Below are 24912 nucleotides of genomic sequence, written 5' to 3' on the forward strand. Positions count from 1 at the left end.
CAGAATGGAACTTAATGCAATCAAAAATAGCCAATTTATATTTCTTTTGATTTATGAAAAATGTTCATATTGCAGTAATTAGGACTAATTAAGCGTTTTGAAAAGGATATCAATTAAAAATATAAGAGATATATTTCAAAGTTTTGCAAAGGAAAAGCCGGATTTTCATCCAGGATTGGTGCCATCTTTACTATTGTTTTATCCACAATGACAAATATTGCAAAGTCTGACTTTGTGTCGCCGCGGTGCTACATTTTTGTCCAAATCGATATGTGAGAGCACTGATGTGGATGGTATTAGCGCTGTGTGTAGGACTGTCAGCGTCGTCTCGTCATTTCCAGCGTCGCATTTATTTCCATCAATATTAATTGAACACAACTTTCGTCCTTTCGGTGAAGCAAATTCAATTTTTCTCCTGTCATCACATTTCAATTTCACGTTACCAGCTGGGAATAACCTTATCTCACAATGCCCAACGTGCAACGCAACGGAGATCGAAATTCGCCATTTGAAAAGAGGGAGGACGATTGTCATCCCTTCGTTTGGTCCTATTGTGGACTTCTTTCCGCAAAGACCCACAAAAAAAGAAGTCTTGCTTGACTAACTCGATTTTGGCAAGGTCTCCTTCTTCATTATCGCGAGACTCAATCAGATTACGCAGAAGGGAAAACAAGAGTTCGCGTACCGCGGTCGGAAATGTTTCCAATTTGATAATTCTCCATGCCATTTCGAACCGCTGCGGCGCATCTCCGGCTCGACGGCTTCCGAGTCGCATCTGTGGACGAAACTCACGCAAAGTAAGTTCATCTTAATCGATTTTGGTGTAATGATCTTGGTTTTGCAATGGTAAGAATGAGACTTTAAGATAAGACCCTTTGCGCTCCACTTTCTTATCATTGCTCTTAGCTGCCACCTCTTGACCTCAATAATAAAAATTACGAATTAGTTGTAGCTTTTAGCGTAGCACATAATTTATTGAAATAAACTGTAATTCAATTATCTCAAAATTTATAAATGTATGAATATTAAAATTTTATACTAAAAAATTTATCATAGAAATAAAATACAAGTAAAATATAAACTATTTTCGAATTTTTATATTGATTAAATTTAATACCGTAAACAACTTCATTTTAACTAAACAATTTCATTGCAATTGTTCTAATTTTTATTCAAAACAATTTTGAATTTTACAGTATTAATAAATAACGGAGATTAAAATATTGTATCCCTAGATATCAAGTATATTTTTCGCTATTGTGTTTTTTCCACCCTCACGCCAAGCACCCATGAAAGGCGTCATTTGATCCCTGCTGATCAAATATATTGGTGATCATGGAGCGGGCGAGTGGGAAATTTCAATTTATTTTCGCTTTCCAGGGATCCTCTGCTGGTCTGCTCGTGCGCTGCTCAAACAAAATCTGTGTGGTGCTCCGTCCGCCTGCCCTCATCGGAACGAAAATAAAATTTATTCCTAGCGGCTGGCAAATATTGGAAGTTGAACACAAACAAAAATCGACGAGACCTGATGAGCAGCGCGCAGAACAAAACACCTCAGGGGCGTTGGTTCGCGAGCCATTGTGCAAGTTGTGTAGGACTAAACGAGCAGCAGCAACCGGGCGAGCAAACATACCACAGGCTGCAGATAGGGGATGCGTTCGCCATTTAGACAAGAGCAGTGCTCTGGGTGCGTTTCCACGCCACTGGCTTCGTTGCCAAAACAGGGGCCGTCGATTCCGGTCTTATTGGAAGAGCAAACAACTGCTCTCTGCGATGGAAAGGGTCCAGAGACGGACCGACCGTCGGCGGCGGCAGCATTCAAATCCAGAGATGCGAGTAATTACTCGTCGGCTGGTCAAAAAGTCGCTTTCTTTTGTTGGCTGCAACTGACGTGGATGACTTGGCGGTTTCTTATTATAGTTTGAAAGGCTTTAATCTACTTTCTTATTTTCTTGTTCTTTCAAGTATTTTTCGTATTTTTTTTCTTTTTACTTTGATTCACTTTGATTGATGAATTTTTGAAACTGCCACCGTTTTAAAATTTTAACCTTGTAATCCATCAATTACAAGCTGTTGATTGCATATTTTTTTTTTAACAAGTGGTTTTTGGAAGATATTATATATAAGTGCTGGGATAGCCTGAACTGATGGTGAGAAAATAATTTAATTAATTATTTTTTTGTTTTAAATACCATCGGTCGGTATTCATACATGGTGAGAAAATATGAACTAAATGTGAAAATTGAAATTAGAGAAACCATACTGATATGCCATTTTTTTTAAGTTGTATAACAAGATTAAAAGAATTAAAATTGCTATCATTTTTGCAATACGTTTTTTTAAAGAAAATGGAGAGTCGATCAGAAGAAAAATTGTTTTCAATAATAATAAAATGACAATTATTGTTCTTAGTTCCTATTTACGAGCTTTTTTTAGCATCAAACTCTCTTAACGATCAAGTTTTAAAACTTCCAAAGGGTTAAATCCCTTGGTCTTGACATTCTTAAATTACGTAACGCATCACTTTGAAACTTTAGCTTATTCGTGATTTATGCTATCAGAAAGTTTCATGATTTCGTGACGCAAAACAGTATCAGGTTTATGAGCTTTTATTTATATTAAAATGCGAATTTCATTGTATCAATCCAAATCAATTTATTCAAATTTTTTAAATTTCTAATTTACCAAAATGTAAAATGAATTCTGAAACTTTTGGCTTTTTTGCTAAAGTAAACCACACTTTTGAAATTACCATAATTATTTTAAACTGAACTTGCCCTCGGCATGGTGAGTGGAGGCGAGCGCTTCATTTAGAATCGGTTTGCGTAGCCGCGAAAAAAACTCGCTTTTCAAGAGGCCCTCGAAAATCCCCCTCTCGGTGTGCGTCTGAAAAGGGTGCGTGCATAAGACTCGCAAAGAGGGAAATCATAATTCATGCGGCTCCCCTATGCAAATACTGCGGATCTTCGCTGCTCACCTTATTTGGAATTAAAGTGCTCAGCTCTCTCGCATGCACCAAGATGATGGGGGGCGAATCCCAATAACAAATGGGCCTGGGCTCGAGTTGCCTGTATTTCCTCTCTCGCGCCTGCCGAGAAGCCAGCAGGAGCAGCGGGGAAATTAATTCGTTCGCGCGCTGAAAGAATAAAACCTTGTTGCTGGCTGCCTTATAATTATGCCTGAGCAGCGTCAGCCAGTTTAATTACGAGACTCGTGTTAATTACACGCACTCAAACACAGCAGCACGCTGATAAATTTCATGGCCTCTGCTGCATTGCTGGTCTTTTTATTCGTCGAAACAACTTTGTTGCTCACTCCTAATTTGGCGCTCGTTATGAAATTGTCGCTGCGCGTCTCAAATTAACTCGAATTTTCGCTCGTCTCCAAACAGCCATTAGCGCAGAGGAAACGCTGCTTTATTGTGATAATTATCTGCTATCTCATTTCCCCTCCGTCTGTGTGAAAACTAGAATACGTCTCGTCCATTTGGTTGCAGATAAATTACATAGATCCATTACAAAGTTAATTACTGTAAATACAGAGAGATTCATCTTGCATAATTAATAAATGAATGTTTAAGGTTGCACATTAGACAAACTTTACAAAATTCGGGACACGTACATTTTTAAGATCCATGTAAAGAAGATGTAAAAAAAAATCATGACCATTCAGATTATTAATATGCATTTTTTCCCTTGTACAGTTTGATCAGAAACAATAAAAAAGATGTTAAAATTTTATAGGCTATTTAAAATGTAGAAAGACGTTTATGAAAATTATTTATAATTAGGTTATTTTTTAAGCAGATTGCGATTATTTTAAAATGACACAATACTCCACTCTTTGTATTCATATTCTAAAAAAATCTACATCACATATATGAATTGAATTTAACATTAGTCGTTCATTTTAAAATATTTGTACAACTTCAACTAGACGTAGTACATTTTTCGCACAATTTTTGAAGACCCTTGACTCCCTTGAGTAATTTCACCAGGACAAACAATGTATTTTAAAATAAGATGTGTGATGTGATATTTTTAGATTTCACCATCGTACTAGTAAATTTTGTCATACCGTTTTCGGAAACACTTTTTATAGCCACCTTATTCAACTTTTTGATCCTTACCTATTTGCCCGCGTCATTTCGTGCAGCATTTGCTTGGCCTTCTAATTACATTATTTGCGAAAAGTTTCACGTATGCAAGTTGGGCAATAAAATCTCGACTTGTGCCACTCGCTCGCGAGAGTATGTGGAAACTTTTTTAATTTGCATCCGGCGGGGTGAAAAAGTTGGGCAAACACACACACGTTGGAATTCAGCGTGTGTGTTATGGGCACGTCCCATATTACGTAGCGACAGCGCACACGTCGAGAATCCTGCTTTCCGAATGTAACAACCGGTTTTATACAAGCCCCGGAAAATGTGGAATTCGGTGAGAGTGCCCTTCACCCGTTATCCGCGATGGCAAACATTCTCCCAGGATGTTTTGCCAGCAGTGACCACACTCACAGTACAACAAAGTCAAACAACGTTTCTTTCGTTTCTTTTTTCTTTTAACTTTTTACCTACCAACAAGAAAGACTGTTGCTCACAACAGCGGCCGTGTGTGTGTTCTACATACATATCAATTCTGCTGCACGCACGCCAGCCGATATAAAAATTCAGCTCCCTCCCCGTATGTGTACTCGCGTGCTGCTGAATAAATTGTGACATCCTTTGCATATAATTTATAGCCGGGGAACGTGAGCTTCTTGAGTGGATTTTCTGTGCATTATTCGCCTTCGGTTGTAAATTTGTGACGTACGTTGTGCAAAAAGAGAAGGTAATTTTGGCTATATAATTTATAAGCAAACATTATGCTTTATTTTATAGTAAAAAATGCATAATTTAAACAATGTTTTAACCGCTGTACAGTAAAAAGTTAGAAATGTTCATATAAACTGTGTTTAAACAATTTATTATTATTTATGTACGCTCAGATTGGATCAGATCAGGTGATAACGCATCTTGAAAATTAATTACAATCCTGACTTCTGAAATTTTCAAAAGAAAAAAAAATTTAATTTTTTTAGGTGAATGAATAACTCGTGCTTTTTCCTCGTCGAACAAATTGTTTTTATTCGAGAACAAGACGGCCCTACCAGTTTTGGTTACGGTCTGCAACTCTGCAATGACTCCATTTCATGAGCAGGAAAAATACAGTAGAAAATCAGCAAATTGAAAAACACACATTTATTTTTGACAAACAATTTCTTCTTTTTTTTTTGCATCTTTTACCAAATGTCTATGATTTTTTAACATTTTTTGTTGTTATGCAAGTATAATTTTAATTAAGCAATTTTTTTTATCCTTTTTTAAGTAAAGAGATCTAGTTTCTTGAGTTAAATTACTAAAGACTATGTTTTTGTATTTTGTGCACGCAATTGAATATTCACTTCAGCACTCAGTGAAAATGAAGCCGCCAAGGTCGAATAACTCGAAAATGAATTTGAAAATGAGGTCGCCGGCGTTTACTCCAGTTAACGAGCTCTCACTTCTCTAAATTGCGGCTTGTATGAGAGGGTGGAACTTTAATTAAAGCTGGTATTTACGATTTACCATTATTGTAATGCAAGCACCAAAGCTGCAATAGAGATCTTATATTATATTCTTTCAACATTAATATAAAGTATGGAATTCCAATTATTGTGGCTGAGAACAGAAAAATAAATGAAAAAAATATTATCACTTTTAAAAAGTAACGCATCAGAGGATGAATGAACTGTTTAGCCTTGAAACAAAATTATATTTATTGATTGTTTGATTCACTATCTCAAACTGGAAATAATGCCTCTTCTAGGAATTACATATTTACATTTTAAACCACTAGAAAACCACGTTTGAATAATTCTCCAAAGTTAGCAAATCTGCAAAAAACTGCCAAAATTTATATCAAAACTATTTCTAATCTGACTCGTTTTGTTTGGCTTTGGTTTCAGGTGTGCATTTCGACACAAGCATGAGCAGTCTGGTGAGCGAGATCACGACCGCCATCAAAGTGTACGCCTACGGGGTGGAAGACTTCGTCAACGACAACCGAAACAAGAATCTCTCTTTGAACACACAGCTGTCCTGCGAGGGGATGGGGGAGTCGCGGTGGCGGGTCGGCGATCGATTCTTCAGGTAATTGGCCAACCAGAGATGACCGAGAGCAAACTCGGGGGCTAATTGAAACTTCCTCTTCTATCATCCATCCGATCGAGAAAGTGGAAAGAGCGGATTAAAAAGAGAGAGAGAGAGGCTATCATCATATTACACTTTGATGACGAAAATCCACTAATTGCGACGACCTTTTAGATGACGGCTCTATTTGCACTTGAGATAGAGATTACTCAGGCTTTGTTTCCAAAGAAGGCGACTGATTAAAGAAGGATAGTGTGTCCGATATTTTTTCTTCTTTCTTTCCGTCGGACGATGATTTTCTGCTTTGATCTCTTTGAAACGAAGGAAATCGAAGTGTTCGGCTTTGTTCCAGTTAAATCTCAATTAAGATCTTTTACATTCAAGGACCTTTTCTTTCGTAATTGAAAAAACGAAGGACGGTGTGTTAACACGGACGTGTCTTTAATTCCCTTATCGTCGCGCAACGTTTTTCGCTCGCCAAGCGTTTTTACCCTACTTTTTATGCACATTATATAAGGAAGAGTAAGAAAAAAAAGTAAAATTGATGCGCCTCTTAAATGCACATAAAAGAGGCACTGTCGGCAATTTTTTTCTCTTTCACACTCGCACCCAAGGCAGCTTTATATTAGCACGTTATCCTTTATGGACCAACGACGAAAATCAATACTCCGACCCTCACAAGGGCCCTCCTCTGTGGACGCTGCATTACGCGCGCTCTTAACCGATGGCGATGACCCATTGGCATTATTTTGGACCTTTTTTTAAGGAGTCGTCAAATAAATTAATTCTATTAATAAATTCAAATAAATTACCTTCAAAATAAAAATTATTTGATAAACATAGATTTCAGCTCTTTAATTGCATTTTTTTTTCATCTTCAGAAAATGGGAATCTAGAATGTTGAAATCGTAAAAGTAAAGTTATCAGTTTCAATTTAGTGAAAATTTTTAAAAACACGGTTGATAAAAAAATTTTAATTAATGTAAATATTCTTAGAAAAAATTAATGTTAAGTGAGATAATTGATATTTAAAATCCACTTTCCATTACTAAAATTATATAGTGAAGGTTTTAATTGCTTGATAAGAATATATTTTTTTTAACACATGACCTATTGTAAGATTTGAATTATTATATTTTAATTCGTAGATATTTGCGCAACGTGAGTGTCGAGGCGGACCAGCACGGCAAGCCAAACGTCGAATTCACAGCCGACGGGGTGCTGAAGGCGGCCGAGCTGAAAATCATGAATCTGCGACCGGGTGTGAGCAAACAACTGGTCTGGGAGGAGGTGAGCAAATTGCTAATCACGTCGCCCCGCTTCTAGGTGCATGCGATCAATTTATTCGTCAAAGGCCGACACATGACACTTTATAGCACAACTCTATAATGCGATTTGTCGAGCCAAAACTTTTACAGCACTCGTGCCTTTGATCACGGCGCTTTCTCAAATTTTATACTCGCTGATGGAAAAGTAATATGCGAGTGGTGGCGCAAATTGCCTCTTAATCAACTTAACTTTCAAGTTGCTGGAGAGTTTTCGCGCTTTTAATTTTTCTCCTTCCCCGCGGGTTGATTAAGTTTTCATCGATCTTCATACTCACAGAGCAATGGAATTTTTAAAAGTTTGCATCGTGCTGTTTTGTAAAATTTATGTTAAAATGGAAGTAAACTTAATCTATGATATAATAAAAGCGGCAATTCATACAACAAAGACGATTAAAAAATTGAATTTTTAACAAAATTTATTAATGAATTAGTTGCTCTTATTAATAAGTATCTGCTATTTTGTCTATAGAGCAATTAAAATAAACTATTCTGTATTTTATTCTAACAATAAACGAAGATTTCAGATTCTGCACTTTTTAGTAAGCGCAAGAAGTTGCATTGGAAAATTAAGTTGTGATAAATTTAGCTTAACAAAAACAAATTGAAACAAATTTTTTTTCAAATATTTATTTTTTGTTTTTTATATATTTTTATTTTTTATGAACATCTTTGTTTTTCAATTTCAGTGATAAAATTTTATGATATTTCCATCAAAAATTCTGAATTGTTGGTTTTCAAAGTCTAATTTTTAAGGTTGAAATATACATATTTTTATTTTTTACATATTATTGATTTTTCTTCTTCATTTTACACTACAAATTCCACGCAAATATTATTCAATAAACCGAGCCTTACGGTGATTTTCGCTGAAAGGAATACCAAACCGCTTCATAAAGGCAGGTTGATTCACGTCACGAGATTCGGCGATTGAATAACTCCATTGCCTCGCCAGAATTTTATTCTCCTTTCAAATCCATCTCGGTGAATTTCTTCACTCTTCTCGTTCAAATTTTCGGTGGCTTTTACGATACCAGCAACTGCGATTTCCATTTCCTTGCCCCAGTTGCGTTTCGCCATAAACAAAAATAATGTATAGCAAGGCTTCGGCTGACGACAGAAAGAGTGAATTATTAAAAGTTATTTCGTCGGCAGTTTATTATTGTATACGAGCTCGGCCTTATTTCCTCTTTTTTTCCCTGGAACGCCCAAGGATACAGGCACAGTACGCCTCTGCCTCTTTACTGTTTTCCTCGGCGTGCTGCATGCAAATTAGGCGTCATGCTTTATTAAGGGAGGAAGACGCTCAGCCAAAACAGATACTGTTTATGTGGCCAATTTTGGGCCACATGAGGGCCGAAATTCATAAAATTACCGCTTTTTACTGCTCAACTTGGCGGACTTTGCGTCTCCTTGGGTAATAAAATTGCCAAGAAAAAAACAGCTTCCTGCCAATAAAATTTCACCTTGGTGAAAAGACCCGCACAATTACAACCACTTTTCCTCCTTCTCAAAAAGAAAATTCAAAAAAAGTTACTCTCGTCTGCACAGTTTAAAATTTTTTAATTTTTGCATAATTTCCCCTGTAGATTGGAGTGTGGAAGTCTTGGGATAAGGACGGCTTGGACATCAAGGACATCGTCTGGCCTGGAAACAGCCACACTCCTCCTCAGGGTGTACCTGAAAAATTCCATCTCAAAATCACCTTCCTCGAAGAACAGCCGTACATCACCCTGACCCCACCTGACCCTGTCACTGGCAAGTGCTCCATGAATAGGGGAGTTCTCTGCAGAGTTGGGGTTGACCAAGAATTGGCACCTTCGACAGGGTGAGTCTTTAATTATAATAATCAATATTTACTTTTTTTAATAAAAAATCGTAAATAATTCAATAATTACAATCAGCAGGATGTAAATTGATGAAGGTCTTTCAATCTATATTTTCGTGATTTAGTTTTAAAATTCAAATACTATATTTTTTAAACTCACTATCTTATTATTTTTGAAATTTAAATAAGATTAGGCATCAATTTAATGATATTTTCCCTCCGCGTTTTGTTCCCTGGTCTTGTGCCAAGCCAATGTAACTTTAGCTATTCCCAATGCTTGTTTTCCCTTTTATTCGCCAACCTTTTCGACGCTGAGATTGAGACAAAATCGGAGAGCAAATTGCTTGTAAAATGGATTTTATTGTTGAGAGGCAGTCAAAGGACCCGCTTTTGTTATGGCAGAGGAGTATAGACCCTGCTCTCTTCTCTTTTGCTCTCGGCAAGTTGAATTTTTATTTGTGAAACATTTTGTGTGTCGCGTGCTCACTAGGAGAGCACGTTCTTGACTGTGCAATTTTTACTCGCCGTTTCTTTCGTCGGGCGAAAAAAAAATAAAGAAATATAAACTCTGAATGCTTTAGCCTTTAATATTAAATGCAAATGGAATTGCTAAAAAGGAGGTTAAATATGGCAGCGAGAGACAGATTTTCATTGTTGGTTCGGCGGACTGACAAAGCTAGAAAGACGCTAATTAAATGTCTCTCAGCGCCAAGATAAAAGGATGAGACACTAATTAACTGAAAAATGGGGGCAATATCATTAATTAATTAGGTGCCTTTTTCCTCTGCAAAAAGTCCTTTGTGACTTTTTATATTTTTCTGCTGGCTTTGATGGCATTATTTTTTTCGTCTATTAAAAAGGAGAAATATTGATGTCGACAAGGGAAAAAATTAGATTTTAGACTTTTTTAAAGTGTACATATATGAAAAATAATGCACCAACTACCAATTAAAGTAAATTAATGTATTTACTAGCAGTTATTATTATTTTACAACAATAATTTTAAATTAATTTCCCAGGATTTTCTATTAATAAATCATTTACGGCATTATATAAATTTTGGCTTCTCGTTTATTATAAGTCATTGGATTTAGAAATATCCAAGCAAGCATTATTTTGATGTCTTACAAGAAATTGTTTTTCATATATTATGATAGGAATTTTTCAATGAGAAGGAAATTAATGATATTTCTAAATTCATATGACAAAATAAAAGCTCTAGATAGTTTATATATGAAATTGATTAAAATTCAATAATTTGACTCCATAGCAATTAAACTACAATTAGATCAATTCAGTGACGCCTGTTAAAAATTGGTTCAAACAAGTAAACGCATTTAAAAAAAAAAAAAATATTAAAATAATGACAACTACACGAATGCTGTAAAAAATAAATATTATATTAAAATAATAATAAAATCTTAATATATAAATTAGAGTGAATTTTAAAGAGATTGTGAAATTGATATTTAATTTTTATTGCCCGTAAAACGGCATTGTAATTTTCAAAGTACATTATTTTGTCATGAAAATCGTCAAAAAAGTCATTATTATAAAAATACAGTATTTATCAATTTTATTTTTATCCTCACTATTAAACACAATTTTTATTTTTGCTTCAGCATTTTTTGAACCATTCTTTCGTCGTGAAAAATGCACACTTAATAGAGAGCTAATTGAAAAGCGGATCATTTTCACACCAGACTGCATTTTGCATGGGCTTAAAAGATACACGATTGGGTCGGCACGCAAAGTAATTAGCTTGTGGTTTGTGCCTTTCAGGTCGGAGCCGCCCAAGACTTACCACAACGGCAGCATGTACCAGTGCTGCTCGGGCTTCTGTATCGACCTGCTGGAAAAGTTTGCCGACGACCTGGGCTTCACATACGAACTTGTACGTGTCGAGGACGGAAAGTGGGGCACTTTTGAGGTAAGCTGACAAAAGTCTCTGGCACGCGGTTGTGCTTTATTTGTTCTCACTGGCGCCTCGTTGACATTCACCTCAGGCAAAATAAATTCAAGCCGGGTGTGATCGTCCACTCATGTACAACTTGCACTCACGGCCCGATTTCTGCTCTTCTTTGCCACTTGTATCCGCCGGCATGTCGGCTTCACAGACTCTTTGATCTCGTCCTCAAGTGGTTAATTAGCATCGCTCCTTGTTTCGGTCCTACCTCCTGGCAGCTAATTTGAATGAACTAATATTACAATTTTTCTGATCTTTCGTTTTAATTTTCTGGGAAAAAGTTTAGAGTTGACTTATGTGCACAATATTTAATCAAAAACTCATGTTTAAAAATAAAAAAATTACACATTCAATCATTAGAAAGGGACTTTACCACAGTGAAAGTCTAGCAAAATTTTATAATTTAGGAGTTACTTTAGTTTTTGTGGGAACTATTTGGACTTCTTTCAATTAATTCTATGAAAAAATAATTTTATTTATTGTTAAAATTAAAAATAATTCAGCATAAAACAAATAAATAGTAGAAACCATTCATGGAACATTTAAAAAAAGGAAAAACGCCGTTAAAACGATTTTTTTTTATATATAAATCTAATTTGAAATTAATTTTTTTTTCTTAATAATATTGATTTTGTTAATATTTATTTAAATTACTTCTTTCTTATGCTGTTGAATTTCACAATCTGTTGGATTGATTGTTAACAAGTAAATACATTTTAACTTTTAAAAAATGAATTTAAGAATCAAAATAATTTAACTTATTAATTTTTGTAATTTGAGTTCAGTAAAATTATAAAATTATTTCATGTAAAATTAAAATTACTTTTTTTCAAATTAACGGGGAACTACATTTTTGCATAAAGTTAAAAGCAATTTTTCATCTCATAGAATTTCGTTTCATTCACTTTTTGTCACCCAGCACGGCAAGTGGAACGGCCTGATTGCCGAGCTGGTGAACCGAAAAACGGACATGGTGTTGACGTCGCTGGTCATCAATTCAGACCGGGAGAACGTCGTTGACTTTTCTGTGCCGTTCATGGAGTCGGGCATCGCGATCGTGGTGGCCAAGCGGACGGGCATCATCTCGCCGACAGCCTTTCTCGAGCCGTTCGACACCGCCTCGTGGATGCTGGTCGGCGTCGTCGCCATTCAGGCCTCGGCGTTCACAATCTTCCTATTCGAGTGGCTGAGCCCCTCGGGATTTAACATGAAAGTCAGCCAGCCGGTCACGGTGAGCCGCATTTGTTTCCAGGTAAAAAAGGAATAATTGAAATGTATCGATTGCAGCCTCCGGTCAACGGGAAAAACACAAACAACCACCGCTTCTCGCTCTTCCGCACCTACTGGCTCGTCTGGGCCGTCCTTTTCCAGGCGGCCGTCCACGTCGACTGTCCCAGGGGCTTCACTGCCCGCTTCATGACCAACGTGTGGGCCATGTTCGCCGTCGTGTTCCTTGCCATCTACACTGCCAACCTGGCCGCCTTCATGATCACCAGAGAAGAGTTCCACGACTTTGTTGGAATTGATGATCACAGAGTAAGTTCCACTTTATTTCTTATACAACTTTTTTCGAGAAAATTTCATTGTTTGAAAATAAGATTTTATAAGCAGATAAATATTTAAGGCAGTTTGAATTGAAAAATAAGACAAATCTAAGAAAATTACAATTATATAAATTTTTCAATTAAAATGGGAGTATTCTTCAATCAATTTTATCCTATTCTTTAAAAAAAAAATGAGCATGATTTTTTAACTTGAAGTCAATTTAATAAATAAATTTAAAAAAAATAACAAACCCATTTTGACTGCAAAAAATAGAAAAATTACAAATATTTAACAATTATAATCATAACAGTTTCCAAATTACATAATTTGAGTATATTTATAGTTCCAAATATTTTATTGAACTCCATTTTCGTTATTTTTCTTCTTCCATCTGCAGCTAGCAAAACCGTTCAGCCACAAGCCCAGCTTGAAATTCGGCACAATCCCGTGGAGCCACACAGACTCAACTCTGAAGCGCTACTTCCCCGATATGCACGCCTACATGAAGACCTACAACAAAACCTCCGTGACCTCCGGCATAGACGCCGTCCTCGCCGGGTAAATTCCTCCAGCACTTTCTTATTGCCAAATCGCGTCGGATTTCGATGTCTGCCAAGTCACGCGCGCATAGAAAAACGATTTGCATGCATTATTTGCGTAGGGTTGCCGAGATAAAACTTTGGGAAAACAAATGCCGTCGTCGTCGGGCAGTGAGAAACGGTCGGGCGAAAGGGACTCGAGAAGTTATTTGCGTTTATCCTTCCTCGGCGGGCCAGCGCGTGGCCCTGCAGTCATTTGAATTAGACTACCCGCAGAGATTCCGTGCCCAGCGGGTTGTCTACTTTCAGCAAACGAGGCTGAATATTCCATGGGCGTGTCGTGGAAACGGTGGATCCGCATTTTCTGCATGACGAAGCGCAGAACTTTCGATGCACACTCTGTTTGAAGTTAATTAAAATTTGCCTTTCCCGCTTATTTACTTAGAGTAGACAACCTTCGATTTTTATCTCCACTGTTCCCACAGCGCTCGAACGTACGAAAGCTAATCTCTCAGAGGAAAGCAAATTTTCAAAGAAGGGAAGATTTAGTTTATTTAGCAAGCAATTCAAATATTCAATTCACTTATTGAACTATTCTGATATTGTCAGAATAAAATAAAATAAATTTACCATCAAAATCAATTTTGCCGCAGGGAGTTGGACGCATTTATTTACGACGGTACTGTGCTTGAGTACTTGGTGTCCCAGAATGAAGACTGTCGCCTGCTCACGGCCGGCAAATGGTACGCAATGACGGGCTACGGCCTCGCCTTCAGTCGCAACTCCAAATATCTCGGCATGTTCAACAGGCGGATGCTCGACTTTCGGGAAAATGGTTAGTATATTCTTGATTTTTAAACTTGATTTATACATTGTAACCAACTATTAATATTTTATTTTGGTGAAATAACATATGACGAACAGGGTTTTAAATATATTTTTTGCAATCAAACAATGAAATATTTTTCCTCATGATGTATCATCAAATATGATATATTAGTTACAAGTCATAATAGTGAAACCTTGCATCTACTTCAACTTCTTTAAAATTTTCCATAGGCGATCTTGAAAGGCTAAGAAGATATTGGATGACCGGATCGTGCAAGCCTGGGAAACAAGAGCATAAATCGAGCGACCCGCTAGCCCTGGAACAGTTCTTGTCTGCGTTTCTCCTGCTCATGTCTGGCATACTTTTAGCAGCAGTCTTACTGTTGTTAGAACACCTCTACTTCAAGTATGTGCGACACCACTTTGCGAAAAACGATCAGCCTGGTTGCTGCGCCCTTATTAGTTTGGTATGACCAAAATAATAACAGATTCTTTGCTTTTATTTAATTCCACTACATATTTTTTGGTTTTATGAAAAAATTATTTGATATTCCTCAAAACAATTTCCGCTTTATTATTATCTTTAATTTAATTTTTTTAATAAATAATCAAAATAATGTCACTAACCTATTTATTAAGCAGACACCTAATAGGTGCATTAGTGCACATTTAATTTATAAATAATACCAATGAATAATTAAAAAATAAAAATTATCAGTTTGATTTTAAAATGCAAGAATTTTTTATTGAGTAATTAATAATGTAAACATTGAATTAAAACTTTATATTCAACATATTTGTTGATAAAAAAATTTAAAATTGTTCAACAGAGCATGGGAAAATCATTGACGTTCAGGGGTGCTGTTTTCCAAGCCCAGGACATGTTGCGAAACCACAGGTGCAGAGATCCTATCTGTGACACTCATCTGTGGAAAGTGAAACACGAACTGGATCTAGCAAGAATTAGGATTCGGCAGTTAGAAAAGCAACTGGAAGCCAACGGAATAAGACCCTCGCCAGGGTAAATAATATTTAAAAAAATTTAACCAATATCTCAATCATGAAATTAAATTCGTAGAAATCAGAATTATAAAGGTTGGATAAAAACTTTTTTTAAACATAAAATTATAATCAATTTATGTTTCCATCTTACTTTATATACAGTATTATGACTTAAAAATAATGGCTCAAATAGAACCGTTGAAAATTTTCAACCTTTAAAAGTTATATTTATATAATTGAAATTAAAGCAAATAAATATATTTTTCGGGGTCTGTTTTCGCTTATTTCCAGTCGACTACTGGACTGCGTGGAATCGCTCAATGTGCAAAGAGACTATCGAGATGTGCCAAGAAACTACATTTCCACGACAGACCACTCAGCCGCCTTTTATCCAGCCTGCTACTACAACAGGTCTGTATACCTTTGTGCCTAAACTTCCCTGAAAAATCCACGACGTCTCATTTCCTTTAATAAATTAAACTTAAATGCAACAAGACGTCTGGATTCAGTTTGAATGTGACTAATCATTTATTTTTATTTATTATCAAATTGCAGTCCTTCGAGGAGGCAGTGTCGAACGGAAATCGCAGAGATGGAAACCGTTCTCTGATCCTCGGCCCGCGCTTCGCCTAACTCCGAACTGGAGGACCGCAAATTCATCCCCATCCCTTACTGAAGTGCAGGGGCGGTTTTGAAGCTAGCGCGGGCTTGAATCAAAACAACTCGATCTGTACGAGAGCAAAAGGTAGATGCGAGACAAAAAGAAGATAGAAGAAGAAGGAAAACAAACAAAGAAAACAGTTTTAAACCAACACAATGGAACTCGAGACCACACGTATGTACGAAAGAAAATGTCTTTTTAGAGATGGATGGTGCGCTGAGAACGCAGGTTGCGGTAAAACAATTACGTCTTTCAATGTTCAGAGTGGAAGCAGAAGGTGTGGCGACCAAGGCTCGCGCCGTATTTTACAGCTCAAGCGAGATAAGCGTCCACAAATCCACCGCTTCAGGGTGACAATGGCCTTTTGCACCAGCCTTACGTACAAAAAATTGAAGAAACAGAAAAATTTCGAAATTTCTGTAATTTGAAAAATCGGCAGATCAAAGTTGTATTCAAAGTTGTATTAAATTAAGAATATTTGATTCTTTTAATTAAATGCTTGTGTAAAATCAAGTAATAATGTTATTAGAATTGCTTAAGGGCACTAATTCATACTTATATCTAACACTTAATCGTTGGAGGAATAAGTAGCTGCCAGATCATGTTAAACATGACAATTTTTTCATATATTTTTTTAAGTAACCGCATCACAGGATTTTTTTTTTAAATATAATTTTTAACAAATTTGTAAACTATTTGGAGTGATTATGTAGTGGCGGGCTGGTGCAAAGAGCCATGAACTTATTAGCGTAAAGGAGAGACAGCATTGTATATAATAGAAAACGTCAAAAATGTGTATTTTGCCGCGAATTACTTGAAACAGGCCAGAATTCAGAGAAATTGATTAAAACGGGTCTACAAAGCGCGTTTGCAGAATTATAATAAATTTTAAATTATACAAACATTTGCATCCACTAAAAAATTATTAATTTGCCAAATGGGGAAAGCAGTAAAGTGCTGGGGTGCATATTTGGCAAAATATAAATGTACGACAAAGGAGGAGTATGTGAGACTGTGATATCTTAATCGGCGGGTACTTCACTCTCTCAAACGAGCCACACGAGCCAAGAAAAGAGTTAAAACAAATATAAAACAAAACAAAAACATGATAGCAAAGTAAAAAATGCAAGCAGATATATGTTGGAGAAAATTAAATTACATACTGATTGTTTGCATTCTACTCTCTTTGCTCTGTGTTTTGTCCATTGCATGTGTAATTAATTGTGTGTAAATACCTCTAGTGGTGTCCTGTCGTTGTCAAAATCTTCCATGAGCAGCGTTAGGGACGTATTTGACCACCAAATGTAATTTTTCCCCTACAATACCAGTTAAAAATACAGCACTCTGAACGAAGTTCTGTGTGCGTCAAATATTTTTTCGTCTGTTTTAAAATTGCAACCAATATTTCATGTGGTTTTCCCACTCATTCATCACTTAACCGATTGGTCCGAGCGCAAAATTTCGTCATAAATCTTTTGCCTGCAAAAACAATGGTGGTCAAAACTGTCTCTCGCGTCGCTGCGCTCCCGCAAATTTATCTCTTCTTCTATACTCACAAACAAAAGAGGAGGCTAACCGTTAATAATTGATCACAAACACGTCGTGCGCGTTGGCCCCGCATTTATTACATAGAGCGTCACACACACACACACACACACGCAGTATATCCACACGTCATTTTACAAAGACTGCTGGCATCAATCATCAATGTTGTGAAAGTACTAGAGTCACATCTGGCCTAACCAATTTTAAATCGAAAGATATTAAAAATTATAAAAAAAAAAAATGAACAATTGTTACATTTAAATTGATATAATTCATATAAATTGAAACTCCTAAACTATTAGTCCGCTTGTTGAACCAGACCCTAGAGCGCGGTTTGGCTGTTAAAAAGCACATCTTCTAAAGTTTGAATTGTCTAAATAGAAGCAGAGTTAACTTTGACCCTATGACCTAAATCTAGAAAGAAAATCAAGGACGTTCACCGTTTTATTAAAAAGAAATCTCATGTTTGTGAATTTAATTAATATGTAGATGGGGGAAAAACAAAATGCTGAGTCAAATCATAACTAATAGCAAGGTAAATAAAAAAAAAAACAATAATAACAAAAATGGTGTGTTTTTAAAAGTAATTTAATAACGTCGCGCGGTATTTTGCAGTGCCAAAAATTCTCCTTGAAATCCTATCTTGAGTTCCTTAATATTTTTACGGAAAAACACTTGACTACTGAATAGCATTAAATGAATTCAGCAGCCACCCCCTGGAGATAAGGAGAAGTAGGCAGTTTGCTGGACGTTGAAGTCGTGCATGTTGCCTAACTGATCCCTCTGAATCCACTTGCCAAACAATATCCCTCCTTCTATTCATGTAATTGAACTAACCAAGCATTCATCTAAACCGTCATTTTCTGTTAATTATGGCTCTCAAAATCCGCTTTTGATATCTATAAATACAAATTATTGTCGTCTCTTAAACTTACGTTAGTAAAAAAAGTTATATTGCTTGTTAAAAAAAAGGTGGATGTGCCAAAAATAAAATATATATATTTGTTGATCATAACTATTAAACTAAGTAAGCTGTGTGAAAAAAGATCCTAGGGCTTATTATAATGGCTGTGTTTGTAATTTATGTGCTTGTGGGATCATGTTTATGTGAAAAGTTGCGGCTTCACATTTATTTCAAAACAAATATTGATCATACAAACGCATTTTTCCCAGGTGAAATAATTTATATAAAATCGTGAGAGATATGAAAAAATCTGTGTAGTTAAAGTGAGAACGGCTGCGTCGAAAATGCGCAAAATAGCAGCACAGGCTTATTTCTCAGACTCGGTTTTGGTGCTGCAAAAGACTTCTCGGGGTGCAAAATGTTGAACCTTGGTTGCATAATTTTTATAAGAAGTGAAACATTTTAAATGTTTCCCTCTGGTATCGCTCAATATATTTATAATTTTTTCTAGCCTCAGTGGAAGCTGGAATAAAATTAAACATTTAAAGACTTGTGTTGAGAAAAAAATTTGCCAAAAAGATGAGAACTTTTGTGCTTCTTTTATTGATGCAAAATCTCTTGAAACGCGCGAGGGATAAATTGAAAAAGTACAAAAACCGGGAAAATCTCATTATGGTACCTCACAATTTTATTATTCATAATATTCATTGCCACATTTATTTTCCTGGAGGTAATTAAGTAATAATCAAATCCGAACCAGATGATTTTGGAGCACAGAATTTCTCACCGTCGCGAATCAGAAAATGTGTTTTTGTCCTTCATTAATTACGCGGATTGCGTTATTAAAAATATTATATAATAAAACTTCTAACGCACTGTTATTGTTATGCAATAAAATATATTAAACCTGGAAAACCACGGCTATTTCCCTATCATGTGTTGATTAAATGTACAACCCCATTTGCTGTAGAAACGCATTTCCTTGGCCAGCGAAACATAATTGGCATAATTAATTGATTGATTAGTTCCAGCTGTATCTGTCGACCGGATTGATTAATTGACACTTTGTTTTGTGTGCTCCTTGCGTCTCTCTCGCAGCTGGAAACGGCTAACAACTCCTCCGTTGAATGTGTCAAAGTGGCTGTACAGAGGGGATTAGCGAAAGAGGTGCGTGTGCATGTACGACTCGCCATTAACAGCGTGTGTCCATTATCGCCCTCTCTAACTCAACCTCTCTCACTCTCAAACCCACACATTAAATGATTTAAATCACGTCTACACACTAACTCGTAAAACATATTAAATGGTTAAATTGTAGCGGAGAGGCCAAAGCCTTTTGCGTGCATGGAAGAGCAGGAATTTTAGCAACAAAGGGCTGTTCCATGGACGCAACAAGACTTTGGAAATAAACAAATTTAAAAGGAAAAACGTTAAAAATCACTGTATAATATAAAGTAGTGAAATAGATATGTTTTAATAAATGGCTAAATAAAATATCAAAAGCACTCGCTTTTATTATTAAAATAGCAAAATAACCCTCGGAACTTTGAAAATAAACAAGCGTGTAACTATTTTTATATAAATCAGTAAACAAATGCTTTATTAATGGTAAAAATACATTTTGTTTAAATGTTTCAAGCTTTAATAACTGCCTTTCCAAAGTTCTTGCCCTCCATCATTTCAATGAAAGCTTTAGGAATGTTCTCGAATCCTTTGGTTACTGTTTCCTGGTACTTCAGTTTTCCCTAAAATAATTTTCCGTACCAAAAAAATTAGAAAATCCATTGCTTTATGTCAAAAGAAACGAGCTCACCTCTTTGATCCAAGCGATGTTCTGCTTGATGCCCTCGAGCCACCTGTCTTCCCACCTGTACACCATGAAACCTTCCATTTTCAGCTCACTTCTGTTCATCGCACCCTGGATGATTGTGGCTGGATTCACATTGAAAACATTTAAAAAATTACTTCATTTGATAATGGATTAAACTTCAAAATACCTTTTGGTTTTTCTGTATCATTGTAGGCAGAAATCGCACCGCAAATAGAAATTCTGCCAAAATGGTTCATTCTGTTGATAACAGTTGAACTCATTTCTCCACCAACCTAAAATTTTATTATGTTATTGCTTATTGCTTTTTATTTTATTTTAATATTATGATTGTGCGATTTAAAAAAAAAATCCATTTGGAATCAAAATTATTTGCATATAATACTAGAGTTACGATTACGACCGGATGGATATTTATTTTGTTTAAAGCAAATAAACCGAGGGGAAGGCTATCAACTATACGAGATAAGAGTTTGATAAGCGTACATTATCAAAGTAGCAGTCAACTCCATTTGGTGCTGCCTCAGCCAAAGCCGCGTCAATGTCGACTTTCTTGTAATTGTAAGCTGCATCAAAGCCAATCTCCTTCTTCAGCCAGTCTACTTTGTCATCAGACCCGGCGAATCCGATTACTTTGCAACCTAATTGCAAAGCCAATGTAGCCTTTGCTGTGTTTATAAATATTTGGAAAATTACCCTTGATCTTGGCAATTTGTCCGACGTGCATTCCAACCGCGCCAGCAGCAGCATTGACCACCACAGTTTCGCCTGCTTTAGGCTGGCAGATTTCAAGGAATCCAAAATATGACGTGTTTCTATAGAAAATTTTGTAGCGAAAATTAATATGTGAAAAATGGTTTAAAACAAAGCAATTAAACTCAATTTGAAAGATTTTTAAATTAACAGATCATCTCATCCATATTGAAAATTTGACACATAATTCATGTAATTTTTTTTAAAGCAAATTTGTATTTTTACCCTGGCATTCCCAGGACACCAAGTCCCAGCGATGGACTTAAACCTTGGAAATCAGGCATAACGTAGGGCTTGATTTTGGAGTCAAGCCCAAGACTGCACGGCTCGTCTCCATGGTGCACTGAGTGGCTCTGCCACCCAAAGTACCCCATCACCAAGTCACCAGGTTTATAGCCTTGGTGCTTACTTTCCAAAACCCTATCAAAAATTTAATAACGGATTATTGTGAAAATCTTCAAAAATTAAATTTCCATATACTTTGCGACTTGAGACCCAACCATTCGCTGTCCAATCAAGCCAGAGAGATCAAAAGCTCTGAACATTTTATAAATTAATTAAGTTTATAAATTTCAATCAATCGAAAATATAAAAATACCTCATATAAGGATCAACACTGAAATACAGAGCCTCCAGCAAAATTTCTGGATTTAAAAAATCATTTAGAATACAAGTTAATATTTGTGTTGTTAAAAATAAACCTCCATTCTTTATAGCGGGAAGTTCCTCTTCGACAAGTTTGAAATTGCTCTCCTTGGGCGCTCCCTCAAAGTTTTTGGCAATAATCCACTTCCTTGCTTTAACCATGGTGCTAAATTGGGTACAATCAACTCGCCAGACCAGGAGCAAAAGTTGTACTGCTTGTTTTGGAAGCCAGCTGGTCCTATTTATTTGGGCGGCCCCAGTTTGTCACACATGATGCGGAGTGGTTATTACATAATCGAGAAACTACAAAACTGATAATAGCCCCCTTGATAGTTCCATTGATGACTTTAAAGTTCTGCATATCATGGTGCAAAGAGCATAATTTTTTATCATCGTGAATTCGTGGGTTTTTTGAAGTCTGCTGTCTGGAAAACTTGCCATTTCATCTTATTTCTTGCGCACAATTACTCAACTTCAATTTGAGTCACGTTTTACAAATTTCACTTAAAAAGTTTGAAAGAAAATCACATTATACAGTTCATTAAACAACCATTGAAATTATGGTTACTTTATTAAAATCATGATTTTCCGCACATTAAAATAAATTATTACTATCCAACAAATTAATTCGGATCAACAAAATAACTTGTATTTTTTCTCCTGACTACAAGTATTATTAATTACTTTCTAGAAACAGAATTACTTATTTTCTTTTGCAGGATAATATATATAATCTTGATGAAATGCACAAACTTATCACTTTGAGGCTCGTCTCTTTTTAAGTTTGCGGCAAGCTCAGTACCTAGGCCTATAGGACCAGGGCGAATGGGGTCCCGGCGGGCCCCTCATGGGCATGGGAGGTCTTTGCTGGGGCATGGGGTATCTCGGGCCGGGAGGCATTCCGAATTGATACGGCGGAGGAACAAATCGGTCGGGCGCCACGTGGGGCCAAACAGGCTGGCCGCCGAAGGCATGAGGCGGGGGCAGATTCGGAATCACATTTGCCGCAACGTACGACTGGGGAGCAACGCGGTTCATGTAGCCGCGGTGTTGGTTGGGCATCCGCGAGCGGGCAAGGTTCTTGGCATTCATGTGCTTCTCGTAAGTACTCGGCTCCACTCGGGCTTGGTCACTTGTGCTACTCCCATCGACCTGCGAGTCATTATAACAGATTTAGTCCAAAAGTAATTTTTCAAAATGGTTAAAAATTCCAATGATCTCATATTAATAATATGACAAATAAATTCTTTTACAGAAAAATGACATAAAATAAAATTATTATAATAAATAAAGAAGATGTTATAATTTATGCTTAGAATGGGACTGATTTGCATGGCAAATTTAATTATAAAAATTCAAAAATGGTTGAAATTGAGTTATTTCACTACATTTTTGCAATTGTTTCACAATACCTCGTTTTTTTAAAATTAAAATAAAAGTTAACGTTAAAATATTGAAACCTAATTTTCCTAATTTAAATTAATTTTTCATAATTTTTTTTTTTATAAACACCAAAGTTGAACTTACTGTTCGTTTTCTCCGGGTCCTCTTTTCCGATTCGTCATCTGAAAAATCGATGAATTCACTCGGAGGCTCGTTATTTCCAAACCAGGACGCATCACTTCCTCTCAATCTAAATATTCAAAAAATGATTCAATAAGACATTAAAACACATGTTACTTGTACAACTCACTTCATGAGTTCATCAAGCACGACATAGGTGGTGTGGTTGGTTTGAGGCGCGCAGTAGACGAGCATGTCCTTCTCGACGCCCTTCTCCTTCACGTGGTCCTCGGAATTGAAGCGGACGCAGTAGGCAGGTTCGCTCACTGGTCCAATCACATCAAAAATGCGGCCAAGGGTGCGCTGACCCTTGTCCAGAAACAAAACGCTGTCCAAGTCCAAAGGCGGCTTATTTTTCAAGCTTTGTACAACCACTGCAAAAATAACCAAATTTTGTAATTCGTAAACATCAGACACGTCCGTTTTTATTTAAATAAATAAAATTATACCTAGTTTATCGATGATGGCGGTGACTTTGCCAACTTCCACGCACTCCTGTTCAGCCACAGAAATTGCGAGATCTTCGATGGGCGGCAAGTCGTCCAGGCCTATCTCGCCTTTGGTTTTTGGTGGTTTTATTTGGCCACCTTGAGCACCACTGAAAAAAATATTGAGCTCATCAGTCTTGTGTTTATATGAAAATTTAGCGAGATGATTTAAATTATAAATGAGGGTTGATTGACATTAAAAGAAAATCAAGAACTTGAATTTTTACTCTTCCAAAAAAAAAATGCTAGAAATATTTTGACTGAAGTTGAAATCACTTAAAACAAATAACAGAAATTACAACTTAAATTAACTGTTTTTATCTGTTTATATCTACACAAAACCAAATTAAATTTTAAATGAAGCTAAACAAACTATTTAAATCAGCCATCAAATTAAATGTAAAATATTATTCAACTTTTAAGATTATAAATTTTTTAGTTCTTTTTAAATTCTGATAAATACATATTTTAAGCTTTTTTCAATAACTACGACTTTAAATCTGCATAAGAATAATGTAAAATTTTTGTTATTATTTCTTACAACTTGCTTCAAACTATTTAGGTTCTCCAAAAGAAACCTTTCAATCACGTATATTTGATATTGCTGAGCAATATATTCGCAGTAAAATTATTCACCTGGCACAGTGGAATTCGTCCTCGCTGCTGGTCTCCGTGCTCGAGTCATCCTCTTCTTCGCTGGCCTCAGACAAGGACGAGGAGGAAGAATCGGACGAGTCGCGCAGCGTGACCTCGCGGTAACCAGTGGTCCTGCTGACCTCTTTGACCGACCCCTCGGACGACGAGTCGCTGTCGTATTGGCACAAATCGCCGAGGGCCCCAAGGTTGGTCGCCTTGGACACCGTCCCGGTGGAACTCTGGGCCACGCCTTGGGCCTCTGAAGGATCCATCTTAGCACCGTCGTCTATGCAGTATATTATCACGTGCGGCGCATTATTTTCTGCGTGACTGGCCGATTCGACCTTCTGCAAAGAGGAAAAGGGGGTTTATCAACGGGTCGAAAGGTTGCACAGCTTTGTCATCCAGCTCACCTGGCCAAATTGACGGGAAAATTGGCGAAAAGTACGGCAGCAGGGCAGGCGAAACGAAACAAAAACAAAAAGGACTCTGTGTTCGGTGCAGTGCTGCCAACCTGCGGCCAAGCGACGAACTACTGGCTTTTCAACCCGCGAACTTGCGCCAACACGAGATTGATAATAAATTATTTAGCACAAGAAAAAAATTAAAGATATCACACCACTTAACGACTTTTTCTTGGCATATTATTCAAATCGAATCTATAATTCGATACAACAATGGATGAAAATT

The 24912-nt window shown here is 36.5% G+C and overlaps 3 protein-coding genes across 4 annotated transcripts in view; 1 reads left to right on the top strand and 2 right to left on the bottom strand.

The window, feature by feature from the left end:
• Nucleotides 1-16918, top strand: part of LOC132197763 (glutamate receptor ionotropic, NMDA 2B) — a 67543-nt gene extending 50625 nt beyond the window's left edge. For both annotated transcript variants that reach the window (XM_059621290.1, XM_059621291.1), the window contains 12 exons: nucleotides 5983-6166; nucleotides 7315-7456; nucleotides 9081-9319; nucleotides 11102-11249; nucleotides 12205-12516; nucleotides 12573-12821; nucleotides 13228-13388; nucleotides 14023-14204; nucleotides 14429-14664; nucleotides 15028-15218; nucleotides 15491-15610; nucleotides 15755-16918. In XM_059621290.1, the coding sequence (XP_059477273.1) occupies nucleotides 5983-6166; nucleotides 7315-7456; nucleotides 9081-9319; nucleotides 11102-11249; nucleotides 12205-12516; nucleotides 12573-12821; nucleotides 13228-13388; nucleotides 14023-14204; nucleotides 14429-14664; nucleotides 15028-15218; nucleotides 15491-15610; nucleotides 15755-15809 (2219 nt within the window). In that variant the 3' untranslated portion in view covers nucleotides 15810-16918. The remainder of the gene's footprint in view (nucleotides 1-5982; nucleotides 6167-7314; nucleotides 7457-9080; nucleotides 9320-11101; nucleotides 11250-12204; nucleotides 12517-12572; nucleotides 12822-13227; nucleotides 13389-14022; nucleotides 14205-14428; nucleotides 14665-15027; nucleotides 15219-15490; nucleotides 15611-15754) is intronic.
• Nucleotides 16919-19880: 2962 nt separating this feature from the next.
• LOC132196439 (prostaglandin reductase 1-like) lies at nucleotides 19881-21808 on the bottom strand. Its single transcript, XM_059619101.1, has 9 exons — nucleotides 21592-21808; nucleotides 21489-21534; nucleotides 21371-21427; nucleotides 21116-21310; nucleotides 20834-20952; nucleotides 20624-20778; nucleotides 20307-20412; nucleotides 20123-20241; nucleotides 19881-20054 (listed from the first exon to the last, which is right to left on the bottom strand). Exons 1-9 carry the CDS (start codon nucleotides 21695-21697, stop codon nucleotides 19944-19946), a joined length of 1014 nt encoding a protein of 337 aa, XP_059475084.1. The 5' UTR covers nucleotides 21698-21808; the 3' UTR covers nucleotides 19881-19943.
• A 247-nt stretch (nucleotides 21809-22055) lies between these two features.
• LOC132196436 (H/ACA ribonucleoprotein complex non-core subunit NAF1) lies at nucleotides 22056-24768 on the bottom strand. Its single transcript, XM_059619097.1, has 6 exons — nucleotides 24636-24768; nucleotides 24223-24569; nucleotides 23548-23696; nucleotides 23229-23472; nucleotides 23063-23168; nucleotides 22056-22687 (listed from the first exon to the last, which is right to left on the bottom strand). The coding sequence occupies exons 2-6, from the start codon at nucleotides 24492-24494 to the stop codon at nucleotides 22331-22333; spliced, it is 1128 nt and encodes a 375-aa protein (XP_059475080.1). The 5' UTR covers nucleotides 24495-24569; nucleotides 24636-24768; the 3' UTR covers nucleotides 22056-22330.
• Between the last annotated feature and the right edge of the window lie 144 nt (nucleotides 24769-24912).

Source organism: Neocloeon triangulifer, unplaced genomic scaffold (assembly GCF_031216515.1).
Source record: "Neocloeon triangulifer isolate White Clay Creek 2 clone unplaced genomic scaffold, ASM3121651v1 ptg000012l, whole genome shotgun sequence".
In the NCBI taxonomy this organism is placed as follows: Eukaryota; Metazoa; Arthropoda; class Insecta; order Ephemeroptera; family Baetidae; genus Neocloeon; species Neocloeon triangulifer.

Excerpts from the sequence above, each read along its gene's own strand:
- LOC132196439 (XM_059619101.1), bottom strand. The coding sequence starts at position 21,697 with ATGGTTAAAGCAAGGAAGTGGATTATTGCCAAAAACTTTGAGGGAGCG. Across the intron at positions 20,953-21,115 it reads GGTGTCCTGGGAATGCCAGG|AAACACGTCATATTTTGGAT; the intron begins GTAAAAATACAA and ends AATTTTCTATAG. Across the intron at positions 20,779-20,833 it reads ACAAATTGCCAAGATCAAGG|GTTGCAAAGTAATCGGATTC; the intron begins GTAATTTTCCAA and ends CTTTGCAATTAG.
- LOC132196436 (XM_059619097.1), bottom strand. The coding sequence starts at position 24,494 with ATGGATCCTTCAGAGGCCCAAGGCGTGGCCCAGAGTTCCACCGGGACG. Across the intron at positions 23,697-24,222 it reads GACGAATTCCACTGTGCCAG|TGGTGCTCAAGGTGGCCAAA; the intron begins GTGAATAATTTT and ends TATTTTTTTCAG. Across the intron at positions 22,688-23,062 it reads GGACCCGGAGAAAACGAACA|GTCGATGGGAGTAGCACAAG; the intron begins GTAAGTTCAACT and ends AATGACTCGCAG.